Source organism: Cyprinus carpio, chromosome A10 (assembly GCF_018340385.1).
Source record: "Cyprinus carpio isolate SPL01 chromosome A10, ASM1834038v1, whole genome shotgun sequence".
NCBI classification, from domain to species: domain Eukaryota; kingdom Metazoa; phylum Chordata; class Actinopteri; order Cypriniformes; family Cyprinidae; genus Cyprinus; species Cyprinus carpio.
Window position 1 is genome coordinate 16,675,809 of NC_056581.1, and position 18,673 is coordinate 16,694,481.

Below are 18,673 nucleotides of genomic sequence, written 5' to 3' on the forward strand. Positions count from 1 at the left end.
TGTTGCCGCTGAAAAGGGAAAATGAAATGTTCCGTTCAAGTTTGTGTGTTTTGTAACATAACCTTGTATCTGTTCTGCATCGTCTAAGGTTATTTTTTAATACATTTGGCTGAGTTGTCTCTCTTGGCAGCACTGTTTATTGTTTTTAACCGAAAAGTACATCATATGATGGCGCGAGTCGAGGTTAACCTACAGTCCCACACGTAAAGTGTAGCCTGCCATTGCGATAGCCGCGAATATCATGTATATCATATCATATCATTTATTTTTTTATTTTATTTTGAAATCTCATTGGTCTTCTATCGATTCTTATGTATTCACAAGTTTCAAAATCAATGTTCTAAAGCAGCGTTTCTCAATCCTGTTCCTCGCTGCCTGCTCTGCACACGCTCTGCATTTCTTTCTCTTATCTCTCATTCAGATCACCAGCTCAGCTCAAACAATGAACTGTTCCATTTATACACTTATTCACATAGCTATGAGAAGCGTTATACATGGATGCGTGTGCGGTTGCTGTATTAAAGCTTTAATCAGGATAAAACCATATATTAAAAGCTAACAGAAGCAGTAGCATTTACAAATAACAACTTTATCTAAAAGTATGAGACAACAACAAACCAAAAACATACCATTAAGAGCCGTGCTTGCACAGGTTCAGCGCGATTCACTAATATCCTCTGCATCTCAATCGGGCTCAAATTGATAAGCAATATAGATGACGCCTTTGTTTACAATACAACCGGAGCACATGCCGCTGAGGTGAAGGGCGGGATGTTTAGACGCGCACTAGAGGCGGTTTAGCCAATCACAACACACTGGACTAGCTAACCAATCAGAGCCTAATGTCTATTTCTGAAGGAGGGGCTTCATAAAAGCAGGAAATGATCGGTGCGTTTATAGAAGAAGGGACAGAGTGGTGTGGAATAAAGGTAAATTATGTGAAAAATAATGCATTTTTTAAAAAACAAAGCATTAACACATGTTAGATTGCACCCCATAAACACAATCAAGCGTAGAAAAAAAACAGTCAACCACCCCTTTAAAGGCAGATTATTGCTCCTAAGTGAAAGTTGTAGAAACCAGACCATTAATTGTGGTTTTAATCTGCTCTTTATGCTCAGAACATGACCATTCAGGAACACTTCACATTTTTTGAATTCTTTACACTTTTCCAGTTTTTTTCCTTAACAAAATAAATATCTTAATAGAAAAGTTAATTTCTTAGCTTCTGCATGTTCTAATGAGTGACTATTGTTTCAAATCATGAGACAGGCTTGTGTTCCTGACTTTGATGACGCAAATCTTCTGTACAGTTTGCAGTGCAGGCTGCAATATTAATAATACTACTTTTTTTTTCTTCCATAGTAGCATACATTTTAGATCATGATAACCACAGTTAAAACTACACATATGGTTACCATGGTAAAAATGTAACTATGGTTTCTAGGTATTTGTATGAAAAACAGTAGTCTAAATACATTTAGGGTACATGCACAAACACTACAGCTTAATCACAGAAATACAGTAATTATATTCACTACTCCTTTAATACATGTCTAAATGGTAAATGATGGTGATTTGTAGATTGAAAAGCCTTCTGACTGTATCGTTGCACACAGTGTTTCCCGTTTGTCAGCGCTGTTTCATCTGGCTTTAAACTAGTTTAAATTACTCTTACAAGTCCTTTGTTTTCTTCACTAAATTTAAGTGCTTCTCACTGGATCTCACAGCGCTGTTTAGTAGTCGTGTGACCAAGACTTATCAGCAATAATGAGCTTACGCTGTGCTGCCTTGTGCTGTTTTGTTCCGCTTTTTGCTCATAAACATCACATCGAACATTTATCGAACTCTTGTTATTGTTTTATCGAGGAAAATTAAATCACTATAATTATTGTGTTGTTTTGTTGCCCAGCCCAAACATCAAATATATTCTCATTGGCTGTTATTGTGTGACACTGTGTGATATAAATGCTTTCTGATGTGTTTAAGGTCAAATATTTTTTCACTGGACAGTTTTGCCTTTGCGCTTAGACAAAAAAGACAGTCTGTTCTTTATCAGGCTCTTAAAAAGATTTTTTTGGACGGTTGATCACTTTCTGTTTCCCACAGCCTGCAAATATCCTCTTAGACGAACACGGACACGTTCGCATCTCTGACCTGGGCCTGGCCTGTGATTTCTCCAAGAAGAAACCTCACGCCAGCGTGTAAGTTCCTCTTCACGAGGATACAAAACCTCATCTTTTATTAGTGTAACATAAAAGTGCCTGTTGTTTGGGGAAGGTGTGGTTGCTTCTGTTTTCTGACGATGTTTCTTTGAGCATACACAAGTTCTTTGTTGTCTCATACTCATGCATATTGCAGGTTTATTTTTATTTATTTTTATTTTTTTTTTCAGTCAGTTACAAAATCTTATACCACAGTCTAATCTGTTTTCTCTGTGCCTGTATACAGATTCTTTCATCAACTAATTGCTTACAAGCAGTCACGTTATACATATATGCAATGTTTGTGCTCACATATTTGCATATAGTATGTTTTGGCTAGAGTTATTTCAGTGTCCTTTTATCTGAATTGTTTTGATGAATCTCTTAATTTTGCAATGAATTTGTTTGTTAGAAATTTTTCACATTTTAAGGTGACAATCAAGGATTTTTATTTTGAAATGACCTTGGTGTTCACTGCAGTTCAAAAGTTCACAATAGCTGCTTTTATTTAACCGAAAATACAGTAAAAACAGTAATATTGTGAAATGTTATTACAGTTTAAATTTACTTATTTATATATATTAATATATATTAAAAAGTACTTTATTCCTGTGGTGGCAAAGGTGAATTTTCAGTGTCACATGATTCTTTAGAAATCATTCTAATATGCTGATTTGATGTTCACAAAGCATTTATTATCAATGTTGAAAAGAGTTTTTGCTGCTTAAACTGGTTTTTTTTTTTAAAGATTTCTTTGACTAGAACATCATTTGTTGAAAATAGAAAATTTTCAATATTATAAATGGCTTTTTTTGTATCAATTTAATATGTCCCTGCTGATTAAAAATTATTAATTTCTTTCAAAAAAAGAAATCTTACTGTCCCCAAACTTTTAAATGGTGGTGTAATATGCAGACAAACTCTGATGTTTTCTAAGCAAAGCTCTGTCTCTCATGCATTGAAAGTAAGTTGTTGTGGATATGACATCATAGCCGTGACAATTTTAACAAATGACCCTCTCGTTTACATGTCAGCACCAATTCAATGCTTATTTCACATTCAAAGGGCCTGGACAGTTTTCTTTATAAAAAAAATCTATTCTTAAATATGGACAGTTCAATCTTAAAGGCACAGTAGCAAAAACATCCTGGTAAATTCAAAGGGTCGGAGAGAGGATGGAATACCTTTTATGTGTGATATAGCAGTTCTATTTAACACTGTTTGTGTTATGTATGAGAATGAGCTTTTATGTGTTTACAGACAGTGTGTGCTCAGCCTGGGGGGGTGTGTGTCTATGCTTTGAATTTAATGTGCATTAATTGCTGTGTTTGCAGAGGTACTCATGGCTACATGGCACCTGAGGTTCTGCAAAAAGGAACAGCGTACGACAGCAGTGCCGACTGGTTCTCTCTGGGCTGCATGCTGTTCAAACTCTTGCGAGGGTAAGACCGCCCTCTACAGCAGCCCACTCATGAATTCTTTATTTGTCTCTCTCTCTCTCTTTTAGTCTCTGTCTGTGTTTCTCACCTGTTTGATGTGGAGTGTAAAGTTTAAATGTCATGGGTTTGGAAGTAGGAGGTCAGGAGCAGCCATCATAGAGAAGAAAGGCACAGAGAGTGGGGGTGGAGACCACTGAAACGGTTTCTAGGTAGAGAGTGGATGTGTGAGGAAGATGTGATGGGGGGAGGAGTCTGGGGCATGTCATGTGTGTCATATGCTCTTCAAAGCAGAATGGAAGCAGGTCAGAACAGGTCCAGAAACACAAGTGATTTATAAATTAATATAAATAGGTGTGAGTAAATATAAATAAATTTTAATATGATTATTTATAATATCTTATAAATAAATAATGTTATGTTAAATCTTGTTTGTTTCATTTTCAATGTTTACCAAGCAAACACTGTTGTCTGTCAGTGCCAGTAATCATATAATCATGTAATATACATGCTGTTATTATATAGAATAGTAGATAGTGTACAGATACAGTATATACTGTGTAGTAAGTAGTGTTATATTAGTATTATTTCTAGGTTAGTAAAGTATTTATTAATATTTTGAATTGGCTTTTATATTTTAGTTATATTCATTTTACTTTAGTTTTTTTAGGTAATTTTATGTACTTTTGTAATTTTTTAGATATTTCTATTTTATTTTATTCTTCTATTTTAGTATTTAAACTTTTTTCAGTTAGTTGCCAAAGCAACATTTAATTTTTTCTTAGTTTTTTCCTGTAATATTTCTATTTAATTTCATATTAACATATTCATATTAAATTATTTTAAATGAACACAAACTATTTTTATTAGTTTTAGTTTTAGTTAACAATAAAACTGGGAGTTAACTTTTCAATGGATGTTGATCCATCTCAGTTGTTGCTTTGCACCAAACAATAAGACGGTAAGATGCTTATGTCCCACGATCAATGACTGAGATTGAAACATTTTTGAAATCTCATGAAAACCCCCCTCCTGGCTACACGTCACTGCTAAATCTCTACGTGTGCTCTCTGTATGACTTTCGCGAGGCTAAGCACTTTCTTCTGTTCTTGCAGGCACAGTCCATTCAGGCAGCACAAGACCAAAGACAAACATGAGATTGACCGCATGACCCTTACCATGGTAAGAAACCAAAGCGGTTGTTTCTCTTTATGAACCTTCACACATAATAACATATATATAAGAGTGCTCTGATTTAACCCTCTGGTTTTGTAGCATTTTTTCCTGATGATGCCGAAAATAACTTAAATTACTCTGTCATTTTTATCGTACAGATAAGAGCAATATGGCTTTTGAATCAGTAAAGGGTCTACTTTTCTATACACTCATAGTAACAACAAAATGCTGTACTTTTTTAAAATTAAGAAAACTAACAGGGTGTGCTTTCTTCCGTCTCAGTCTCCGTGAATAACTTTCTGAAACGTGTCACAAAAATGAACCAAAACTCAGGCAATACTTGACACACAGACACATGGCCATAACCAGGGTTTGAAAATTAGTGAAGTCTGGGGTGGGGTTAAGAGTTGTACTTTAATAACCCCTACAAATACAACTCATTATATACACTAAACACTTTAAAACAGACAGACATGTAGATGTTTGTGAAAGATGTTTTCTGTTTTGGAGGGATAAACGTTGTTAAATTATATCACATTTATTGCATCAAAATTTGTTAATCCTTTACTATAGGTTAGGGGTGGATAATTTTATCAGTTGTTTATTATTTATGCAACAATACATAATATTGTTATAGTTTTCTTTAATAACCATTGTTATATAGATGATAACTGTCTAGTGCTCTTATGAATGTTTTTAGCATGACTTTGTAAAAATGTAACTACTATCCACCTTATTCTTCAACGCGGAAGTGTGCCTATGGGCGAGACTTCCGGTTCATTACCTTCTTTAGGGAAATAATGAGAAGAATATCAACACTACTGTTAAATGCTACTGTTTTTAATAGCATTGATAACATTTCTGACAGATAATATAATGATGGTTTTTGCATTTGCCTTACCGAATGTGGTATCCTGTCAGCAATTTATTAGGGCTTTTTTGATTACTGTCAGCAATGAAAACAAATAAAAACCTGAAAATAAATAAAAAATAAACCGAAATTTGTTGAAATCTTTTGAAAATAAGATAAGATAAAGATAAAAACTCATGTGTCAAAAACAAATATTATCTGATAAAGTAATCCTTATGAAACAAACACGAGGTCCAGTCTTTCCCGTCTGAGCTCATTATCTGTAATGTGGTCACGCCCACGCGCAGCACGTGCCATTCATACAGTAATCATCCATGTGAGACACGCGAACCTGTTAACGCCCCATCACCACTGTAAACAAAGCGTGAAGATTCATCAAGTTCATCTAGGATACTTTTCGATTCTGGAAGAAGACACGCTGCCTGAATTTACCTCAGAAGAAGAAGAACGATGCGATGTGCGGCTTGAGCAGCGGAAGAGATCATTTCTATTGAAAAAGCTATTAATCAAAGATTGTTCTTTTCCTTTTTCCCTAACTTTAATTCCTGAATAAATGTATGAAATCAAGTGAAACAATTTGAAATTTTTCATTGCATCTAAAACTCTCACGATCCAGGATGTTTTTTAATGTTCTATAAAATATGAAACAATACAATATAAAAGTAATATGAGTGTTTACACTGGAACACTATGAATGTTAGGGCACTTTCACACTAGTTTTGCTTAGCTAGAACTTCAGACTGACGGCTGAAGGTCTGGAATCCATGGCAGCTTTCATTGGCCAAGGCCCGCCCATGAGGCCGTTTGACCGACATGTCGAACAACCAATCACTGTTAGTTTCGTTCAGTGTCACATTTTGGGAAGTGGAAATGTATAGATTCTGTATAGATTCTATGCCGCAAACTTTAAATATTTTGCATACTTTTGAGAATCCAGCGTTTAGTTGATCCTGATAAGCGCTCGTCGTCACAGTTGTAATCACGACTGCTTTCTTCTTTCGTGAGGGGGTTTGGCGCCACACACCTTTGTTTCCAAGTGGAACATTAAAGAACGAGACACATCTACCGGTAATCCTGTATAATTCAACCAATCCGATGAGGACTTCGAAACTCCTGAAGTGTTTCCACTTTTGTGTGGAACGGTCTGTGGGCGTGACGTCTAAGGCTAAGACTACCTTTACACTAGCGCATCGGGGTACTGAGCCCGAGACTATCTGAAGGAGGTGGTCTGAGTTCAATTGCACTCGAACTGTTGCGCGGTTCGCATGAATATGAAAGCAACACAGACTCGGGTGCGCACTTGCGATATCGTTGACTTGATTGCAAATTATTGCACAGATATTATTTAAACTGAACTGAGATGATGACATCACTGAATTCAATGATGAACTGTCATTTTGCATTATTGACACACTGTTTTCCTAATTAATGTTGTTCAGTTGCTTTGACGCAATCTTTTTTTGTTTAAAGCGCTATATAAATAAAGGTGACTTGTTCAGGTAGTAAAGTAACCTGTGCATACGTTTTAGCAGATTAAAATGTATTTTCTTCAATAAAACACACATAAGTGTTGATAGTGTTGCTAATTTACCTTGGATTCGAGTGAGAGTGAGCTGCAGTGTATTCGTGTGTAGCAACTGCAATCAGAGCGGCAAATTCATGGTAATTCGCTGTCTCCTCAAAATAGCCATCTGCATGCGACGCAAATACAGTAAACCCATATGTCATTTACTCTACTGCGCATAATAGCTCCAAATTAATTACAAAACACAATATATTGACCAACGTTCTGTTTTCTATCATGCGTTGTGCAAATTTGTGATGATGTAAGATGACCGCAAATGCACCGGGGTTTTCATGATAACAGAATCAAGAGAGTGTGAAACTAGACCAACGTTGCGGGGGTTGCCAAGAACAGTCGCACTCGGGTTCGAACCACAGCAAACGAAACCAGTGTGAAAGCCACCTTAGAGTCTAAGAATGTTTAGACCAATCTTTACTGTGAAATACACTGTTCGCTAATATATATAATAATTTAGTTTCTCAGACGTAAAATGTTTTTGTATTGTATAATGCATACAATGCATGCTTGTGATTATGACTACAAAATCATGTTTTTTAGGACTTATGAGTGGGCAATATTAGTGATTTCTAATTTCATAATATAGTTGCTCCTGATATCAACAAGCTAATAGATGTGTTTTTTTTTGTTTTTGTTTTTTTGGTGACCAGATACTTTGAAGACTTCACTTTAAACTGTTCTCCTCTGAGAGTACTGTACCAACATTCAACTACGTTTTGCTGATATTCTACACAAATATGGTAAAATAAGCTCCATGACTACTGATGATGGGGTTGTTGTTGTTGTTGTTGTTGTTTTTTCTTGAATCCGTGGAAAGAAGCAACAAACACCTTGGAAATACCAGGTATGGTTAACATGTTTCAACAGTTGAACAAGATCTGTTTTCAGGAATGGCACACAGGTGTGTGACTGTTCAAGTCTCTGTGTTTAGAACAGTGTGCTCAATAAATTGTGCCTTTGACCTTCACTGTATATTTTGATTATATTAAGTTGTAAATAAAATACAAATAATCAAAACCTCCCTTATTTTAGTCTCCTCACATTCTTTCTTACCTGCCTCACAGTCACACTGATGGCCCATTAGGGGAGGGGTTCTTGTCTCTCTGGTGTGAATCACTAAATATTCATGTCCATTGTCACTCCCTCGCATACGGCCTTTCTGACACAAAACATGTCTTGCAAAAGTTAAATCAATATATTGTTTTCTGCGAATGAGTAGGCAGGATGTTTTTCACATCATTTTATAGCAAAAACTCTGAGAACTGAACTACCACATCCAGTTCTCAAAAGTCAATGGACAAATGTTCTTTATGTGTTTTATGACCTTATTTCAGTGACTTAAAATTTTTATTTTTCCACTAATGCATAAACGTTTTCTCAAAAACACAAACATGTACATTTCATATTGCTTACATATTATTGCAGAACGGTTTGTGATGAATACAGTGTAATCGGACTTTAGCCATTTAATATGTTTTTAAGATACTGAAAAAACCACAAATGTCAGGGCATGTCAAAACTTCTCCAGGGCCCTAAAACTTCCTTAGACCCCAGATGGTTAAGTTTCTTGGTTTATGATGAAATGGGCAAAAAATTCCCTTTGAATAAATTAGGCCAACACCTACCAAAAACATCTTAACAACCACCCAGTTCTTAGTTAAAGCTTTAAAGACTTCAACTGAATCTTATCTACAAATGCTGTAAAAGTTTGATCAGTTCAAACTGTAAAGAGCTCCCTTATGCTGATTAACTGACATTTGATATGAAACAGGAGTTGGGTAAACGAGCCACAGCTTTCCATGGAAGTGAAGAGGGAACATTTCATCAAAGGAGCACCTGTGCCTTTACACCCACTATTTTAACAAGGGAATGCTAATGGAGAGGAATTTGTCATCCTCTCACCATCACAGTAATTTAGTCCTCATCGAGCTGCCACGCTGTTGACTGTTGTACAGTAACTAGAAAGGAAGTCACTTGTTTTTAATGCTGATTTTGTGGTTTTCCTTCAAAATGAAGACACAAGCGAGCTGTCTACTTAAGCATCATTGATCCCAAGGCAAAATTATGCTACTTTCTCAGACATCTTGTTTTAAAAGCAGTCCCAGAATACATTGTGTGGATGAACTCAATGCAAATGTTAATTATAAATGTATTTTTTAAATTCAAGTAGTAAGAGTATCAAATGGCTTGTTTAGAGACAAATGAGACTTTATTTTGCTGCCTGTGAGGAACGATTCAAATCAGTTGGTAAGTCCTAAGTCACTTAGAGCTTAGGAAAAAGCTCTTCTGTGTCTAAGCAGGTGTTCTCCTGCAGAGAAGTTTAACAGTTTTCCTCTGACAAGCAAGATGATCAGGTTTTATTTGGAAACTGGAATGCATAGATTATGGGCCAAAACTGACAGTGCTGACACAATGTTCAGAGGTCTTTATAATGTTCAGCAGTAAATGGTTTTTTGTTTGTTTTTTTCATCTGGTGGAATAAAAGCTATTCCAGTGGTCACAGAGCAGTCCTGACACAATAATTTAGCTATTTAGGTTTGTTTTTGGATGCTGACCTCACTGGGAAAATTATCTTCAGATTTCATTAGTCAAGGATTTAAAAGCTGTCTTGTAAAATAAGCTGTTTTATAGTCTGATCAGATTTACTTAAGATTGGACTGTAGGTTCATTAGCGGATACACACTACCATTCAAAGGTTTAAAGTTGCTAAGATTTTTGAAAGAAGTCTCTTCTGCTCACCAAGGCTGCATTCTGGGAAGTCGTGGCCTAATGGTTAGAGAGTCAGACTCCCAATCGAAGGGTTGTGAGTTCGAGTCTCGGGCCGGCAGGAATTGTGGGTGGGGGGAGTGCATGTACAGTTCTCTCTCCACTTTCAATACCATGACTTAGGTGCCCTTGAGCAAGGCATCGAACCCCCAACTGCTCCCCGGGCGCCCGCAGCATAAAATGGCTGCCCACTGCTCCGGGTGTGTGTTCACAGTGTGTGTGTGTTCACTGCTCTGTGTGTGTGCACTTCGGACGGGTTAAATGCAGAGCACGAATTCTGAGTATGGGTCACGTCACTTTTTTTTTTATTTGATAAAAATACAGTAAAAACACTTATATTGTGAAAGATTTTTACAATTTAAAATAACTTATTTCTACTTGAATATATTTTAAAATCATTTACTTTTGTGATGATAAAGCTGAATTGTCAGCATCATTACTCCAGTATTCAGTGCCACGTGATCCTTCAGAAATCATTCTAATATGCTAATTTGCTGCTCTGGTAACTTTTCTCATTAATGTCAAAAATAGTTGTGCTTTTTGTGGAAACCATTTTTTCAGGGTTCTTGTAGCATCTTTTTCAAATAGAAGTGTTGTGTAACATTTTAAATGTCTTTTCTGTCACTTTTGGTCAGTTGTATGTGTCCTTCCTGCCTATAAGTATAAATTTCTTAAAAAAAAATAAAAATAAATAAATCTTACTGACCCCAAATTTTTGAACAGTACTGTATGTAGTGGCACTTTTGAAACCGGTAGGGGGAAAAATCCCATATACTTTGCATTGAATGAGGAACCCAAGACCAGAATATCGTTGAGACTTGAAGCTGGGCTCTTTTGACTCAAACACTCTAGCATGTACATAGCAACAAGCTGCTACTAAGAAAACCATAGCATCTATAATGCAATGCCCTGTTATTTAGTTCAGTGTTACAGTGACTGTACCTGACAGCCTGAAGCGAACTGCATTTATTGTGACTTTTGTGAACATTGACCTTGATTTCAATGTGCAGTTGGCACTGCCTGTTATGTAAGAGAATTGTTTTGGTTGTCCTCGCATTTATTTGTATGATCGTGAGGATATTTAAATACCATTAAGCGCTCTCTACTGTTAATGCTCTGTTGATCTAGAAGGCTACTGTGAAGTTTGCTGTTCCTACATATTTGCATTTTACTAATAAATGTTCAGTGTAACTGATCATGAAAGCCAGTGAAACAAAAGCAAACATCTTGTTGAAGTTAAACACCAGCCAGCAAGGCATAAAGTCTTTTTTAACAAGATATTAATCCAACTCATGAGCTTCTTCCTGTTCTTTCTCTTTCATCAGAATGTGGAGTTACCTGACTCCTTCTCACCTGAGCTCAAGTCCCTCTTGGAAGGACTCTTACAGCGAGACGTCGCCAAAAGATTGGGGTGTCTGGGACGCGGGTAATTCAGATGTCCTCCATCTTGAAGATTAGACATCTAAACATCTGTAATACTTAGACATTTTATCGGATGTGTATTTGGTTTGTAGTGAACTATACAAATTTTCATTATGCATTTGGATTTTATCCAAAGTGACTTAGAGTGCATTCAGGCTATACATTTTTTTTTTAACAGTCTGTGTGTTCCCTGGGAATTGAACCTATGACCTTTTGCGCTGCTAACGCAATGCTCTACCACTGAGCCACAGGAAATGAAAAAAAACAAAACACACAAAACAGTTTGATGTCCATATGAAGCAACTGTCTGAAAGCATTTAGACTTATAAAAGACAGAAGGGCATGCTGGGAATTATTTGCAGCATTTCTAAATTGCTGACACCTGCTGGTCAGAAGTGGTGATGGTTGATAGACATCCTATTTTACCTGCATGCGTGCAGTATATTCATGCAAAGGAATGTATAGCTATATCTATATAGCAAATCTCAACTGACTTTTTTTTTTTGTTGTTGTTGTTGCAAAATATAATTTTATTAACGCCCAGCTCTTTAACTTAAGTTTTATATACTTTATACTCGTTTAAAGGTATATATACTATCTAGCAAATCTCAACTGTGTGATTTTATATTGTTGCAACACGTAAACTATATTAATTCCCAGCTCTAATCTTCTAAATGCAACTATAAGACATGAAAATATTAATGTATTAGAAACATTGACGTCATGATTTTCTGTGGAACAATGTGTAGTGTGAAAAGCACTTTACAAATGTATTTGACTTCAGTGTGATCTCTTTTACACAATGTAGGGCGTCAGAGGTAAAGGAGCATTTGTTCTTCAAGGGAATCGATTGGCAGCAGGTCTATCTTCAGAAGGTGAGACCAAATAAGATGTTTTGTGTTATTAGGGCCCGAGCACCGATGGTGTGAGGACCCTCTTGTATCTGCTTTGTTTATTATTAGGGCCAATTGCAATTATAACTGATCTGATTTAGAGTCCAGTTGATTGACTAATCATCCAACAATCGATTAGCAAGACTCAGATTTTTTTTCTTTTTCGTTTTTAGTGGTGCTGCTTTAAAAGGAATGAATTTAGATGAACATTATTGCAGAGTGTTTTAGAGTGCTGACAGTGGCTTTAAGCATACTAAAATCCTCTCTAGGAAGTTGTGACTCTAATTTCATCCCCTTTACAGCACCATCAGAACCACAATCAAAGCACAAAGCCAAGCCTTCAATGATACATTTACGATACAATTACTGTTTGACCTCAAATCACTTTCTGTGAGCAGTGTTCCCGTTAGTGTGCACAATCTGAATCAGAATCAGAAAGAGCTTTATTGCCAAGTTATACACACACACACACACACACACACACAAAAAAATAGCTTCCAGTACACAGAGACAACAACAACACAAAAAATATATATATATATATATATATATATATATATCTATATATATATATATATATCTATATATAATTCCCCTATGTAAATATAAATAGACAAATATTGAAAAATAAATTGAAAAAATAAATAAATTGTATGAACAGTTGTGCTATAGATGTTAATGGAATAGAATAGAGATGCAGGGATGGACTAGGTTGGAGGTGGTAACAAATAAATATAAGGTTATTGCATATTTGGGGAACATTTAATTGTTCATGAGGTAGATAGACTGGTGATCTCTGTGTTATGAGGACTATCATAGTTTTCTGAAATAAAAGGTCATAGTCACTGAGCCTATGGAGTGCAACAGTCAGGTTCCAGAAGTAAAAGCTCCATTCATTTCATCCATGAGGAAATTGATTTTTAATTAAAAAACGTATAAACCTATGAAGACAGACCTACCGTGAGTTCAGAGGTTGTTATTCGATGTTATATGCTTTTGTTGAAGATGTCCATTCACATTATATCAGTATATTTCTAAAATAGTTGTTTAACAACTGAGTTTGTGGTGAAAAACTACATTACCCATTTTGCTATACTGAAAATTTCACCAATCAGAAAGTCACAAATTGCCCCAAATGAGCTTGCAGGCAACACCCGTGAAGCACCATGAATGACATAATCGAGTCAGATTCGCTATGCTGTTCAAATACTTAAAAAAAGAAATAAATAAATAAATAAAAAAAAAAATATATATACATATATATAAATATATATATATATATATATATATATATATGCATTTTTAGAAATAAACTTGAAATAGATTTTTTCTAGGTATATAGTTGAATAGTTAAATGAGTAGTTTTAGAACAGTCCATCATTTTTAATTTGAGTAATGGCATTCACCATTGTTCCATGGGAATGTAGCTCTTTTCCCTTACTAAAGCAGTTACATACGCAGTCCTTTTGTCTGATTTTCAATTTTTTTTTATTTTTTTATCAAAGTTTGTAATGTTGTGATTCACTTTGTAGCTGGTTCAACTGGTTAATTATTTATAATGCTTTATTAAAGCCACTGTTTAAAATCCTTATGGGAAGAGTGAATGAAAAATTTCTGAAAAAGTGGTCAGGCATTGTTGCACTCTGTTGTATGGATGTTTTAAACATCGATATATGACCAAAAAGCACATCTGATTGGTTCCTGATGTACATGAGCTTTAATTCTGCAAATATTTGAAACAAAAAATTCTGCAAATATTTAAATCTGAAAATATTGTGCTTTGCACATCCCTCCCATAATAGTTTTTCTAAGGTTTTGTATAATATCTTCTGCATGTTCTGTTTGGTTGCAGTACTCCCCACCTCTCATTCCCCCCAGAGGAGAAGTCAACGCTGCAGACGCCTTTGACATCGGCTCCTTCGATGAGGAGGACACCAAGGGAATTAAGGTAAAAACTGTGGGATCAAGCTTTTCACTTATTCCACTTGGTGCTCAAGGCTGATGTCTTTGCTTCAGCTCAGTGACCATTAAATTGTACTACTTAGTAGGTTTTCAAGTGGAGCCAAGATTGTGTCAAGCACTGAGAGAACCGTATAAAATCTAAGAGCACTTGAGCTTGTGTTTCATGCTTTGAAATGTGGAGGAATTTTTCCACTATGCTGTGAGCGTTTTAAATGACTCCCTTGTAGCCAGAATTTGACTTCAAGCACAAAGTCTGGTCTACATTGCAACTTATTCTCTCCAAGACTGCCTATTTAGACATGAAGAGGCTGTCTGAATTTAAAGTAATTGTCATCTTTGTGTCTCTCTCTCAGCTGCTTGACAGTGATCAGGAGCTCTATAAGAACTTTCCGCTGGTGATCTCCGAGCGCTGGCAGCAGGAGGTGGCTGAGACGGTATATGATGCCGTCAACAGCGACACAGATAAGAATGAGGCGCGCAAGCGGGCTAAAAACAAGCAGCAGGGCCACGAAGAGGGTGAGACACAGCACCTTAGTTTTATTGTTACATTTATTTATTTTCTGCTCAATTCCCTCTTAAATTCTCATTCATGTATTATGGCTTATTCAAAAAATATTTTATATTTCATGTATTTATATAATATTTATGTTTATGCTATAATATATACTGTCATTCAAAAATTTAGGGTAAATATGATTTAATGTTTTAAAAGTCTTGTATGCTCATCAAGGCTGCATTTATTGGATAAAAAAAAGTAATATTGTGAAATATTACATTTTAAAATAACTGTTTTTAAAATAACTATTTTAATATATTTTAAAAACATAATTTCTACATTACTCCAGTCTTCAGTGTCACATGATCCTTCAGAATTCAATCTAATATGCTAATTTATTTCAGGATTCTTTGAATAGAAAGTTAAAAAACAGTATTTATTTGAAATAAAAATCTTTTGTATCATTATAAGTGTTTTTACTGTTACTTTTGATCAATTTAGAATGAATTTAAAAGTATTTATTTAAACAAATACTTTCTTACCCCAAACTTTGAATGGTAGTTTAAATGTATTATTTTTTTTTATTTTTTTTTACATTTGTTTTATAATTTTGTATATTTTATCATTTTTATATCTATAGCTATTTATTTGGTTTTGAATCTTGAAATTTAGCATTCATATTGCTTTGTAAAATTTGTCCACTTATAAACTAACATATATATATGTATTGCAGAGCTTCCTGTGCAGTACATATATATTTAGAAGATTATATTTCTTGGAGAAGTCTTTTCATGTACACTACATTTGTGACTAGTGAGAGGTGTCGTGGCAATGTACATAGAACAGCTGGTTGCTGTTTGTAAACATCCTGTTTGCTCTTATTCAGCAGACTCTCATTTTCTGACTTCTGAGAACTGTAGCGTGTTGCTTGGGAGTGTCCTGTATTTTGAACTTCCAGAGGTTCATGAACCAAATGAACGGCCGCTCCAGGCGTCACATCGTCTGCGGCACTCGGCCATTTACCCAGGTTTTAAGCTGGTCCAAAAGATAATGTTTTCTGGTGGAAACTCCAGTTTATGTTAAATCATAAGCCGTCTACAGAATTGACAAGCACTAATTTCACACAGTGGTGCCGAGAGAAGAAAATGGCCTCTGCTGCGGTAGTGCTACATTCTCCATGATGAATTAAAGGCCCAGACTGACGTAAGCTAATCAACTTTCTTGGGTCCAGAATCAGTTCCATCGGCGACCTTGGGGAGACGTTTGAACCCTAAGTATTTGTCATGCAGTGCTGGTGCCACATGCTTCCCTCAAGGGAAAGACACAGAACCCATCACATGACTGACTGTGTGATGGTCAGAAATAGATCTGAAAGAGTCTGTGTAATTTAACAAACACTGAGTTGATCGTGTGCGTCATGACCTCAAGATACAAGCACGGGAGTCGTGAGCAGGAATTTGAGTGGGTTAAACCTCAGTGGGAGAATAGATGACCCAGTAATTGCCATTTTTTCACTCTCATGTCTTTTCAAATGAGAATTTCTTCACAAAAAAAATATAATAAATATGAATGAGAATGTCTCAAAAATACCCAAATTTAGGTAAATGCAATTTTTCCAACATGATGTTGAGCATCCAACATTTGAGCATTATGTGATTGTGAGTGTCTGTGTGGGGTTTGTGCAGACTATGCGCTGGGGAAGGACTGTATCATGCACGGCTACATGCTAAAGCTAGGAAACCCCTTCCTGACACAGTGGCAGCGGCGGTATTTCTACCTGTTCCCCAACCGTGTGGAGTGGAGAGGCGAAGGAGAGTCTCGGGTAAGTGTTTTTGTGTGTTTTGTTTGCTGTTAGCATCCGTATAAAGGGTTAAAAGACCATTTTTTGAGAGAACATGCCTGTGTGTCCCTACGCTGTAGGAACATTGGACTAAAACATTAAAAAAACGTAAATTCAAGGTGAGTCTGGTGCATTTTATCTGATTCTCCCCCTTCTTAAGTTTCATTGTCCATTGCAGAATAGGAATTGTCAAGATTTTGATAAATATTCGAAGGAGAGGAGGAAACACATCTCTGTAGAAATTAGCATACGCCCTAAGTCTTAATCCATCCTGCTCCGAAATTCCCATAGTGACGCAGGTTCACCTGGAGCCTGAACCATTGACACGGCCACCTCTCCTTTTAATATCCTTTGCTTCTTTCCACCGCTAAACCAAACCTAAGTCTTTACCCATCCGGAGGAAGCGATTGCGTTTGCGCTCAGATCTTTCTAATGTAGAAGTAGGTCACTACTGGTTCCCTGGGGCCAGAGAGTTTCTGCCCTGATCTGTAACTAAGATAAAGAAGTGCAGATTTCACCAGTTTCCTGCATTTTTCACTCCCAGAGTTCCTGAATCTTCAATCTGAAGGGTAAATGCACTTCCTGTGAAACATGTTGGCGAGGAGATGCATGGAAACGGGCAGAGAGAGAGGCCACTTACAAATCAGATTGCAAGCAGTGATGCTTAAACTTCACTACATTGCAGTTCTGTTCTCAATTTTGGAGAGCCAGTCTTGCGTTAATTCTTTCATTAATTCATTATTTATTTGATTTTACAGTTCTATATATCTAAGTTGTCGCACAGAAGCTTGCTTTAAATCAAGGTCGTTAGAAACCAGTCTGAATGAGGTACGTGTCATTTAGAGGAAAAATGTTTGTACAGAAGTGAAATGGCTTCCATTATCCTTCAGTTTGATGGCAATCAGGTATCCACGATCAGACTGTTACATGAGATGCTCCGTCTGCAGCCCATTGCACCACCACTGACTCACTGAGTACAAGAACAGCTTGTCATCTGTGTCTTTGCTCCCTCGTAGCCCCAGACAACCTCTAGAATTTCTACCTCAGTGTAAGTGACAGCGTTAGATATGTATACCTCAAGCATTGGGTAAAATCCCACCCGTCCAGAGCTAGCAGGTAGCATGGCGTATTCCTCACGAACACAGTAGGATAGTCTGTGAAAAGACTCTTACAGGGATGCACTAATTACTCTTTCCACCCCCCAGCAAAACCTGCTGACCATGGAGCAGATCGTGACTGTGGAGGAGACGCAGATCAAGGACAAAAAGTGCATCCTGCTGAGGATCAAAGGAGGAAAACAGTTTGTCCTACAGTGCGAGGTAGGGCACCTTCATGCTGTTCTCACCGTCTTGTTGTGGGTTTCTCTCTTCCCCTTTTGCTCTTGTATTATCTTGCTTCACTTTGTGTTCCCAATCCTCTTTTTAAAACTCTACTGAGTTGTCTTATTAAAAATAAATAAATAACTAAATATAAAAATAAATCAAAAAGTCCAATTTATCAAAATAAATCACATTTAGTTTTTAAATAATGTCATATATGACATAAAATATAATAATGAATAATAATACACATATTTAATATTACATAGTATATGTTAGTTTTATTTTATGTCCTTGCTTTAAAAAAAAAAAGAACACTTTGGTTTCAGTTACAAAACAAGACAGAAAAAGTGAAGCACTGCCTTTAAGGGCTGCTTAGATTTGATCATATTAAATTAATTGAGATTAAATAATATAATTAATAATAGTAATATACAATTAATAATAAATGTTACCTAGTGTATGTTACTGTTATTTTTTGGCCTTGTTATTCTCAAAGAAGAAACTAAAACTTTGGTTTCAATCACAAAAATAAGCCAGTAATAAATAAATAAAAATAATTACCACAATATATACCTTTGATGATACTGCCCAAACTTTGTTTCTCTCTTCTACTTTTGCGCTTGTGTTACTTTTTCAGAAAAAGTAAAGCACTGCCTCCTTGGCCTCTTATATGATAATATTAAAACATTTAATTAAGTAGATA

The 18,673-nt window shown here is 36.0% G+C and overlaps 1 protein-coding gene across 1 annotated transcript in view; it reads left to right on the forward strand.

Moving 5' to 3' along the window:
• Positions 1-18,673, forward strand: part of LOC109093673 (beta-adrenergic receptor kinase 2-like) — a 57,908-nt gene that overhangs the window by 33,786 nt on the left and 5,449 nt on the right. The window contains exons 12-20 of the mRNA XM_042765458.1: positions 2,110-2,204; positions 3,539-3,646; positions 4,756-4,822; positions 11,361-11,461; positions 12,266-12,332; positions 14,203-14,298; positions 14,666-14,828; positions 16,494-16,630; positions 17,854-17,967. Coding sequence (XP_042621392.1) covers positions 2,110-2,204; positions 3,539-3,646; positions 4,756-4,822; positions 11,361-11,461; positions 12,266-12,332; positions 14,203-14,298; positions 14,666-14,828; positions 16,494-16,630; positions 17,854-17,967 — 948 coding nt within the window. The remainder of the gene's footprint in view (positions 1-2,109; positions 2,205-3,538; positions 3,647-4,755; positions 4,823-11,360; positions 11,462-12,265; positions 12,333-14,202; positions 14,299-14,665; positions 14,829-16,493; positions 16,631-17,853; positions 17,968-18,673) is intronic.